Below are 12,259 nucleotides of genomic sequence, written 5' to 3'. Positions count from 1 at the left end.
TTGTGTTTGAAATGCTAACAACATATTATACTATTAATCTCAAAATTTTTTATGTACTCTCTAGGGAATATATTATTTTTATTACACCAGAGACCCATAATATAATTCACGTTATCCCCATTATGAAATCATACAGGATTAAAGTAATCCTTAAGGTCAACACAGTTCATGCTTTGTGCGAGTCTACACTATACTCGTTGTACCAGAGTGAACCAGGATGCTCAACCCAAAGAAGAGAGAGGTTTCATGGCAGAATAAAAGGAATATTTTGCAGGATTACAAGAGCTGGGCTCAGACATGGCTGTGCCAGTAACCACAAAATTTATCCAGATTCACAGTATTTAACTCCTTTGAGCTACTGTTTCTTCTTCTACTAAATGAAGGTAAAAGTAAAAAATAAATAAGCCCTACCTAAGGAATCAGATTGTTCTGTGAAGATATGAGGGAATTTTCATTAAAGAATTTTTGAGTCTTTTTTTCCAGGTAAAGATGACTGCCTAAAGACAGGTGCCCAGAATTCTAACAAAACAAAAATTGTTAAAAAAAAAAAAGAAAGAAAGAAATTCAATAGCAGAAATGAAATAAAGGGGGTACTATCTCATGCCATAAACTAAATTTTATGCTGATAAAATAATTAGAAGGTTCTGTTGGAACAACACTAATCCGAAACCTCTCTCTGAACCTATAACCAATTCTAATAAAGAAACTTGAGTCATCACCAAAACCACCAACGGTGCTTACGAATCTCCTCTTCATTTGGAAACTGACCAGGGAGTGTCTGCAGCAGTAGGAAAGACTGTCAGGACTCTCCACAGGCCAGGGCTCACAGATGAGTCAGGAAAGCCCAGCAAATCCCACAGGAACCCAAGTGCATCCTTGGCAGAGGGCAGGGGCCTCACAGACAATATTTAACAGGTCTCATTAGAGACGACAACCCAGGACCTCCAACCCGGGACACTTTGCTTCTCCTCCCCTTTTCTTTCTGGTCATTAAAAACTGACTGGAATATAGATTTTTGTCACCCAAACTGTAGCTTGAAGGGAAAAATAAAAAGTAGCAAAAAAGATAGGGAGGGGAATTTAAAGAATAATTTGTCCTCACTATCTTAAGCAAACAGATGCCTAAACAGAGCTAAGAGAAACACAAGCAAAATGAAAAGATAAATAATACAAATTTGTAGTTGTGGGAAGGGATTACACAAATAATATTAACAGTAATAATATGATCATAAAAATAATTAAAGTAACACAGCATGTGAAGACTAGTAGAAATCATAAGCAGGGAAGAAAAAAACTCCATAGAACTTATCTATAGTATAAAAAGACTAGAGATTAAATAAAATCAGAGTTCAAACACAAGTTGATTTAACTTTTTAAAAAAAGTATCATTTAAAAGTGTATGAGATAAGGAGACAAATTGAACCCAAACAGTACCATTACCCAGATAATACATAAATTAGCAAAAGCAATAACTAGGATAAACATAGATAATATTTTAATTTATGGACTAAAAGAAAAGCTTGATATTTTCATAGTGAATGCAGAAAAAGAGAACAAGGTATAGCAATTGGTAGAAATATATCTGCATAAGAGACTAAAAAGGAAAAGACTTAGTCTAAAGACAGTTTAAAAGCTGCAGTAGAAAAGAACAAAAGACACTAACATATTTTAAAATATAATTTAAAAAATCCTTAAAATATAAAAGAAAAACGAACCAGTTCCATGTATCAGTGGGGCATGATCATGTTCTAAGATAAATTGTTAAGGGAAAATCTATCTTGATGAAATTGCCCTTGGTTTAATGATTATTATAAAATGTCTTCATGTGTTCAGGAAGGAAGAGCAACTCACCCAGGAGGAGAAAAATATTAAGTTGGTCAAAGATTTCTTCAGAGAAACTTCAAGCTCAGGTTAGAATTAATTTTAAGAAAGTTCTTACAAAAATAATATTATATTCATATTATAGAATATTGTACAGCAGTGAAAATGAACCACTGCTACATGCAACATGGATAAATCCAAAGACAAAAGATGTGGTGAAAGAAGAAAAAGAGTGTATTCTGCAATGATTATATTTATATGAAGTTCAAAAACAAACAAACAAACAAACATCCATGGTGATACAGATAGGATATCTGCGCATAGGATTAATGAATGAAAGCAGTCATGGGAGAACCTGCCAGGATTCTGGAGATGTTCTCATCTTGGTCTGAATGGTTGTCACACAAAGTGTATGTGCGTGTGTGTGTGTGTGTGTGTGTGTGTGTGTATAAACTTTATGTATAAAGTTAATTTATCTGTATTTCTTAGATTGTGTGTGTAAATTATTCTGCAATAAAAAAGTAAAGTACCAAAAGAACGAAGAAAGTTCCATGATGACAGCTATGCAAGAGGGCTGGCCTAGAGACCAGTAGGGACTTACAACAGGTGAATGGAGCATTTGAAGAGGGAGAACCCGAGTGCATTACAGGAAACCAACAAATACTAGTTAGAATTAGTAAATCAAGAAGTTGTAGGATAGATGTATCTTTTAGAAACAGAACAACAAAAAGGAAAAATTTGAAAGAACTATGGTTCTTGAGGTTCTATGGGGAATGAAATTGTGTTTGGTGATGGGGAGAGCAGAGGACTGCTGGTTTTCATTATAAATGTTTTACCATCGTTCAATATGCAAGTGTAACCATACTCAAAATTTAAATAACAAAGAAAAATACAGCCTACAAATAGAAGAACCAGAGTAAATAAAATGGAAATGTAAAAAGTTTGAAAAAAGAAAACACAGTAGGTTTCATGTAAGTACATGAAGAACAAAGATAAAATGTTGAAAAAAAAAGATAAAATGTTGAGGGGATTATGATTGTACTACAAAATCAGATATTAAAAATCTTGATGAAAGAAACGTACTCATGGGATGGGAAAGCTGAGCATTTTTGGAAAAAATAGTATAAAATATTAACCTCATCCTTGATAGAATTTAGTCATTTAATAATCCCTATATTTGATTTATGAATTTAGAAAAATGATTCCATCCTCTCACTATTTTCTGTATCATTTTCCCTAAACAATAATAATTTAGAGTATTCTAAGTAAAGATTTTTATCTGAAAATTAATGTCCTTCAATTTTACTTTATATTATTTTATTTAAAAAATAGCTTGCAGAATATGATCTCATTTTTTAAAACATTTTATTTATTTATTTGAGGGAGAGAGAACAAGTAGGGCAGAGAGGCAGGCAGAGAGAGAGAGGGGGGAAGCAGGCTCCCTGCTGAGCAGAAAGCCCAATGCAGGGCTTGATCCCAGGACCCTGAGACCATGACGCTGAGACCATGACCCGAGCCAAAGGCAGAGGCTTAACCCACCGAGCCACCCAGGCATCCCTATGATCTCATTTTTAAACAATCACTCCATGAGCATCTACTTAAAATAATTCTATTGATTGTTAGTAACAGTTACCCATGAAAGATAGGACTGTGAGAGATACATTGCTTTCTTTAAAAAAAAAAAAAAAAAAAAAAAACTCTTCCAGGGGATCCTGGGTGGCTCAGTCAGTTAAGCATCTGCTTTCAGGTCAGGTCATGATCTCAGGGTCCTGGGATCCAGCCCCGTGTTGGGCTCCCTGCTCAGAGGGGAGTCTACTTCTCCCTTTCCCTCTGCCCCCCCCAACTCTTTGTGCTCTCTTGTTCTCTCTCTAAAGTAAATAAATAAAATCTTAAAAAATAAAAATAAAGAATTAAAAACTTCCATATTGCTTATATTTCCATAGTAAACCTGTATTATTTTATGAAACAGAATAATCATCCTTAAAAATCAGTGGTAAGGTATTATCATGAATACAAAGAGCAAAGCACCAAAACTCTTATAATCTACAATTATCTTTTTTTTCTTCTGGATATAAACCTTGTATTTTCTATAACACCGATGGGCCAATTAAGACTATAATGATTTTGAAAGCTATTGTATTTTTATTGAATTATCTGCATCTTTTCTCATGATATAAATATCATCTCCAAGGACAGATGCTTCCTCTTTCAACTCCTTGATTCCTAAATAATGCCTTTCACAATTTCTTGAACAGGTATTTTTTAATTTACTTATTTTTAATATTTTTTAATATACTTATGTGTGCAGCATGAAGATGACATCTGGAAGAAAACATGGGAATCATACACAAGTTGTGTATGAGTCATCAGGGTAGCTCTGTTATTCTCTGTGTAGCATTTCACCAAGCCTGGATGCGAAATACATACTTGTTGAACAAACACAAACATGGTGCCATAATTCAGTATTTTTATGTTTGAGGAAGAGTAGAGAAAGAGGTTCCTTTCTATTACATCTAGCCAGAGTAGGCTACCATATAGTTATAAACTAGAGAGTAAAGATAAAATTCATAATGTGAATTATTAAGTGTTTTAAGTAAACTAGGACTCCATGTTTTTTACATATATCATTTTACTTTATTCTCAAAATTACCCTATTGAGTAGATTCAAACATTATTGTCATTTTACAGATGGGAAAACTGAAGTGGTACTAGATTTGGATTCCATTGCAGGCAGTTTGACCCTATAGCCTGTACTTTTAAACCTAACAGCAAAGGACACAACATTATTTAAAAGATTAAGACAGATTCTTCATTGGTGATATGAGTTGGGTTAGTCAATATTTAGCAGCCTATGAGTTAATCTCAAGTATGCAAAGTCTGTGAAATCTTACAGGGACTCTGGTTCCCACCAAGGAAAAAGAGGAAATAGAACATGAGGTACTCCAAGAGTATGGTTATCTATGAAGAACTTACAGAACTATCTTCTTGACTCAAAACATAAGTCAATAAAATTATAGAACAAGTTTGAGGATATTTTACAGTACAGAATAAGGGGTGCCTGGGTTACTCAGTCAGTTAAACCTCTGACTCTTGATCTTGGCTGAGGTCATGATCTGAATTGTGAGACCAAAAGCCAGAGAGGGTTCTATGCTCAATGTAGAGTCTGCCTGTCCCTCTCCCTCTGCTCCTTGCTCCCCTCTCATTTGATCTCTTTAAAATAAATAAATAAACAAAATCTTTAAAGTACAGAATGAGGGGCGCCTGGGTGCCTCAGTGGGTTAAAGCCTCTGTCTTGAGCTCAGGTCATGATCCCAGGGTCCTGGGATGGAGCCCCGCATCGGGCTCTCTGCTCAGCGGGGAGTCTGCTTCCCCCTCTCTCTCTGCCTCCTTGTGATCTCTGTCAAATAAATAAATAAAATCTTTAAAAAAAATAAAGTACAAAATGAATATTTCCATGTTACGTAGTTGGGTATCACACTACCATAGGAAATCAATTCTAGAGACAATCATAACTTATCTTTCCAAAAGTTCCCAAGAAATAGTAGACAGGTAACCTTTCTCCATATTCTATGGTCATTTTATTCTTAGGTTAAAACTGAGCTTTCCTTCTAAATTTATATTTGACTTATAGTCAGTCTATAACCCCTGTATGACAATTTTCAAAAGCTTAAAGATAAGCACTCAATGTCACCCCTTTCTTCTCTATAGATAAAGTCATTTCAATCTTTTAATCTTTAACTTTCTCAGTTATTATTTACTGACACTTTCCATGTAATAGGCATGTTGCTAAGCATGTAGCATGTATCATTTCATTTAATATTCCTAAAACTACATGGAGTTGCCCTGCTATTCTTACTTTACCGGTGATCACACTGAGCCTCAGAGAGGTTCAGTAATTTGTCAGGGCCACAAGGACAGTAATTGTTCCTTACGCTGCCTTCCAGTCTTTTCATTTTGAAACCATGTTGAGTCAAAATGCAAACGTTAATAAAAGGCCTTTTCACAGCCATGGTTTTCTTCTTCCTTATTCAGAAAACAGAAGTCTGTCCTTGAGTAACATCTGGACTGTAGCCCCAACAATAGTTCTCTATTGATTTTCATGAGATACCTACTGGCCTTTGTTTTACACACTTGGAATAATCAAATCTAAATCATTATTTGCCAGTTTAAAAAGGAAGGTTATTGTTGCTAAGATTGACTGACTTTTATAGGCTGTGAAATGAAACAATAAAAGATGAATCTGAAATACAGAAACACAAAATTTTCATTCCTGGAAAGCTTCATCAAAATAAAAGAAAGTTGTTTTTGGAGATTCAATTAAGGCCTGTAAATAAATTATTTAAAATGTAAATCTCCAGTCTAACAACATAATGTAAATGACAGCATTTTACAAGGGTAGAACAGAATATTGCCATATTAATTTTTATAAATTTACTCTAAAGTGGTATTTCAGATTCCACAATGATGTCTTTTATTTATCCTACAAAGTACTATAACAAATTTTTTTAACTTGAAGGAAATTTGTATCAGAATTGATATCAATAATTGCTTTTGCACTGAGAACAGATTATACTACATATTACCAAAGAATGAGACTGAGCATGAATCAAAACACTTCCTATTACATATGTGTAGGTTTAAATGGCATATTTTTTCTTTTTGAATAAGATCCCATCTCTTACCAATGTCTGTGCAAAATGAAGAAAGATAGCATAATGCATCTTTTCAATATTATATTTTTTCTACCTGGTGACCAAAGTGCAGAAGAAAAAAGAGCAGAAAATTACAAAGAAATGACTTATAGCCCAACAGGACTCAGTGGTGGTAACACGAACATTAATCTTGATTGAATCACACACACAAATATATCATTATTCAAAATACATAGTAAGTGTAACTGAACTTGGCTTACGCTCTAACTTTGTACTTTAACTAGCACAAGGAAAGAAAACTGGGAATTTTTCTCAAAGGCATTAGCATAGTAAAACACACCATAACTCTTTGGTTAATTTCACTTATTCAGAGTGGCAAAAAATACCAGGTGCTTTCTGTGTATATCTGTGTAGCAGATTCTGCTAATGTACATCCCATATCTTCCTGGCCCAAGAGCTGCAGGTTAGTGGTCAGCTGTGAAGCACACCGACCATTTCCAACCTCTGTTTTGCTTCCTGAGGACTTTCTCTGTTCTAAGGAAGCTTCCTCAGCGCCATGCATCTGCCTGGCAGCTCAGAAGTGTGGGGATTTAGGGCAGTGAGGGCTGGGAGGCAACCCTCAGTCAACCTCCACTCACCTTCCTCAAAGGCTGGATGTTCTGAAGCTGAGTGAGGCCCTCCCTAACCAACACTCATCTACTTGCCCACAAATCTCAGCTCACTTTTGCAATGGCCTGAATCCATAGTATTATATACTACTGTACCACATAATCCAAGACTATGGAAATCAGTGTGTAAATAATAGCTTTCCCATCCTTCAGGGGGACAATCCTGGGGGTTTATTCTACATTAGGGATGCTGAATTGTAATTGTCTATTGTGTTTCCTGCTTATTAATATACACATTATTAGCTTTTCTCCCTTTGTCTCACATCCCCTATTTTTTCACTAGTGCTTCATCCTCTAAATCAACTACCTACACGCACATCCAATTCTCAGAGTTTTCTTCAGGGGAAATCTTTCTCTGTCATATCAACTTAGCTCTTCCTTTCAAATACAGGAAGGCACGAATACATCAATTTAAGATTATGCTTTTTAGCTATGATGAAGAACAACCAGGAAAAGTTATTTTTATATAAATGCAGAACCTTCCTCTTTCTTCTTCCTTTTAAGATGCAAACAAATGCATTTGTGCTTCACAGAACAACCTCATAAGAGGGGAAAAAAAAAGCATGGTGTGAACTGCTACAGGATTATTCTGCAAAGACCTTCTAACCCTCATATATAAACTGCAAATGTTCAACTCCTTCACCTTGTCAGTTTTTAATCTCTGATACAAATTATTAATATTATTATTATTAATTATTAAGTTTATTTAAAATTATAAACACAAATGATTCTATATCTGTGAACAGGTTTTAAAATATGTCAAACAGTGCAAATTTGTGGAATCCTATTTCTGCAATGTCTATAGCCTTTCCCTCCTTTTATTGTCATTACTGATAATTCAATCTAACATAACATTGATCATAAGACAGGTTATTATTTGATACTCCTCTAAGGAAAAAAATACTATGGTCAAATAAACTACAATATACTGTAATTTTTTTAAGAGAGGGAAAGGGGAGGGGCAGAGAGAGAGGGAAAGAGAGAATCTTAAGCAGTCTCCATACCCAGCACCAAGCCTAACGCAGGGCTTGATCTCATAACCCTGAGACCATAACCTGAGCTGAAATCAAGAGTTGGACGTTTAACCAACTAAGCCACCCAGGGGCCACAATATACTATAATTTTTTTTAAAAGATTTTATTTATTTATCTGACAGACAGAGATCACAAATAGGCAGAGAGGGAGGCACAGAGAGAGGAGGAAGCAGGCTCCCTGCTGAGCAGAGAGCCCAATGCTGGGCTCGATCCCAGGATCCTGGGAGCATGACCTGAGCTGAAGGCAGAGGCTTTAACCCACTGAGCCACCCACGTGCCCCTATACTATAACTTTTAAGATGAATTCTGATTTCAGAGAATTTGACTAGCCCCAAACAGAAAAATACTGTCAGAATTAATTGAATACGGTAATAGTATCACGTTTACACAGTCTCTTAAATGTTTCTCATTCCTTCAATTCACCTTCAAGAATAATCTCCTTAGGACTTGTATATTTTTTATGATCTGTCCAGGCTGATTCCTCCCATGTGTATTATATCACTCAGGCTCCCGTGCCCACACCAGTGGAAAGCACATTAGAACATTAGCAGGTGAGAGAAAGGAATGATAGGGTTAATTACTAGCTCTCTCATTTACTTCCCCATTCTGGTTTTGGCAGTACCTGCTTTCTTTTGTGACCCTCTTTTCTGTGGCTTTTCTTCCGTGGCTCTAGTTTTTATGCAGCTCTAGCAACCATCTTCCTTCCCCTTCCCTTACAGGGGTACTAAAAGATTCCTGCTGTTAATCTTTCAATACTTAACTATCTCTTCTTGGATTCTACAGCCCTGCACATATTAATAAATAATCCCTTTATTTTTATTTTTATTTTTTTCAGTTAAGATCTCTGATGGTGATATCTGTTTCCTGCCAGGATCCTGATAAATACAGGTACTAAGAGTGGCCACAGGAAATAGATTCTATGGGATGGATTTTGGAATTGTGTTGCTCTCATAATTACAGAGAATACAAGCGACCCCTTGGCAAAGGAAAATAATAGATTGACAATTTATGGCATGCAGAAGCAACATAATGACTCAGTTTTTCACCAGGGATAATTTGGTATGGACTGTCAACGGAGGGGAAAGTTTTGGGAGCTCGAGTGCCTATGGAATTTAGTTAATATTGTGGCAATAGGAATTACAGGGATGGGGTGATTGGTGTATAATGGTTTCTCTGACTGTCCCAGAGAGCATGCATATACATAAAGACAGGGTTACAACTCCAGTAGCAGGCAACTCCCCACCCCCAAGATTCTTAAGCCAATGTGAGGACACTGTTTAAAAAAATGTGGAATCAAAAAAAAAAAAAGTGTGGAATCATAAGACTCACGAGAGACTGGGGACAGAGATGAGGCTGAGAACTTTAAATTCCCTGCATCTCTGAATCATTTTTAACCAAGAGAACGTGTGTTCCCTTTAAAAACAAACAAACAAACAAAAAAAGTTTTAAGAATTTTATCTAAGGCAACTGCCTCACAAGTGATGTCTACTTTTCTCAGTATCTATGCCAACACCCCTCCTTGACTGCCCATAAGGTCAGTAACTAGAATTAGATCCCGTAAGTAAAAGGAATTTTAGAAAAACCATTTCACACACAAAAATTGTTATATAATCCTGCCAATATGTATCAGCATTAGTTTGGAAAGAATGTATGGAATGGATTTTAAGAGTTATTAGACCAAGGATGGCAAAAGGGAAGACTTAACCTGATTGAATCCATCAATATGGCTGTAGTCCTACAAGATTCAGAACTTAATGTGTTAACTCAAGAGCCTGGGGTGGCACTTGCAGCCTATTAGAATGGTTAATTAAAATCTGGACTCCATCACTATGGAGTCAATGTGATTACATTGCCAGACTTGCCTTCTATGATGGAGAAAAGGGGTCAGCCAGCAAATTTTTTTTATAAACACTCAGACAGTAAATACTTCAGGCTCTGTGGGTCAAATAAGAAACTTTCTTCTTCTTTTTTTCTCTACCCTATGCTTTTCTCTACTCTTTCTTTCTTTCTTTCTTTCTTTTTTAATAACCTTTAAAAACTGTGCTTAGCTCACAAACTGTTCACAAATAGGTCACCAGTTAGATTATGCATATTGGTTATAGGTTGCTGATCCTTGCTCTAGAGTATTCTGATATTCTCTTTACTAAGCATTAAGAAATTCAATCATGAAAAGCTCTGGGATATATGTCCTGTGTAACCTGGACATGGTGATAACAACTGGATCTTCAAATTGAACTTTTTTATGTCAATGAGGCATAATGAAGTCTGGATTGGTAGAGAAGTCTGAATGGTAGCACTAATCATTAGAGGCAATTTAACTAACCTACATATTTTTTCACTCCAGGGATCTATTGTGGTAACTAACTGATCTGAAGGTCCTTAAGAATGAAGTACATGTATAGCCTATGAACCCTTCATTTTACCTTAATAAACAAAACAATTCCAGAATTAGGTGCAAAAAATGACTTAAGATGAAGTAAGTGGAGATTCACAGGCTCCTATCTGGTTTACAGACTCAGAACTCTTTGGCTGAGGAAAAGCCAAATCCCTTTGAAAAAGGATTCCTCTATCTAAAGAAGCTTCTGAATGTATATACAATGAATCCTCATCTAAGCATTTCCCCCAGAAGCCTGCAGCTATGTACACTGGGAAAAAAGAATGCCCATATTTCCTAATGTTTATTAGTTACTGATCTCCATTGACACAGATTCCTGAAGACCCAAAATGTCAGCATGGCACCCTAGTAAGAATGGGAACTTACGGAAGTCAGGTGTAATGACAAATGACATCTTGCCTTGGGTATATTTAACAATAGTTCCAGTGGCCCATAGAGATATCTTAGGGTAACATATAATGGCAATACACATAAATGGCAAATGCCAGAATCCTTACAGAGAATGATATTATGGCAGGAAAGGAAATACATGTCCAGAATTGTCTAACTCCATCCGCCCACCATCAAAAACATAAACCAAAGCAAATACTATGTTCCTGGTATAACTGTAAAGACTGGAACCACAAAGAAAGATGTGAAAGTTGTAATAGTGATTATATCTTCACATCTTCATTCAACTCATCAGTTTTGCCAACAAAATAACTGTTGATTTTCACAAACATCACTAGGTGTTGATATCGACTTCTGTTCTACACATATCTTTACTGGAACAAATTAACCAGCTTACGGAAACTATATACAGATATTGACCTGGTAAATACTTCCCTTGTAATTACAATCAATAAAGATAATAAGCAGTTTGCATTCACCTGTCACGAACAGGACCACCTGTCACTGACTGACCTCAAGGCTATGCTCGCTGTCATAATACAGTCTGCAGAGATATTGATATACCATAAGGTAGGTTATCATAATATGTAATATATAATTGGTGACATGATTCTAATTAAACTTGCTCATAAAGAAAGAGCTAATGTCCTTGAAGCTTATGTACCAGAATGTGGGGTTTATCACCATGCTAAAGGTCACTATCCTGCAACATTGGCAAACTTTCTACACAACCAATGGTTTAAGGCATATCAGGATACCACTGTGTATTGAAAAATAAGTTACTGCATTTCACCACTGGATGGACCTTTTTGCATTTTGAAGGAAGCATACATACCTTGTCAGTATCCTGACCATTTACCAGGTAGCCAATAAGGATACCAGCTCCGACTGGGGCCAGATTAAGAAAGAGTTCTGCTACAAGGCCAGGTTGCAGTGCAGACTTCCCTGTCATTTAGGCTTTATAATAATGCTATCTCATACTCTGACAACTCTCAATAAGATAATCCACAACTCACACCCCTAAGGTTTTGGAGAAAGACCATGCTTTATTCTTCTAACAATTCTTCTCTATCTGAAAATTAACTTGTGAGTATACTTGAGTCCAGACAGACATTAAGGTCTGCCTATAGGACACTAAGTGTTTATGAAACCTAACTGGTCATTCATAAACCCCATGTTATACGACCAACCAAATGATACATTTGGTTGTGAGTAACCATATTCCATTAGGAAACTAAAATGATAAATATACAACCAGACCCATGTAGTTGTCTGGGCTTAAATTCACATGGATTACCAA

General features: G+C 35.9%; 1 protein-coding gene across 1 annotated transcript in view; it reads right to left on the bottom strand.

Annotated features, from left to right (window-relative positions):
• BANK1 (B cell scaffold protein with ankyrin repeats 1) overlaps positions 1 to 11,911 on the bottom strand; it is a gene marked incomplete at its 5' end in the record, with an annotated part of 292,454 nt that extends 280,543 nt beyond the window's left edge. Inside the window, 2 exons of the mRNA XM_080796335.1 lie at positions 10,936 to 11,011; positions 11,795 to 11,911. Of these exons, the coding sequence (XP_080652461.1) occupies positions 10,936 to 11,011; positions 11,795 to 11,911 (193 nt within the window). The remainder of the gene's footprint in view (positions 1 to 10,935; positions 11,012 to 11,794) is intronic.
• Between the last annotated feature and the right edge of the window lie 348 nt (positions 11,912 to 12,259).

The sequence above is a fragment of the Martes martes genome, assembly GCF_963455335.1.
Source record: "Martes martes genome assembly, chromosome: 2".
Lineage (NCBI taxonomy): Eukaryota > Metazoa > Chordata > Mammalia > Carnivora > Mustelidae > Martes > Martes martes.
This window is presented reverse-complemented; position numbering and strand designations above follow the sequence as displayed.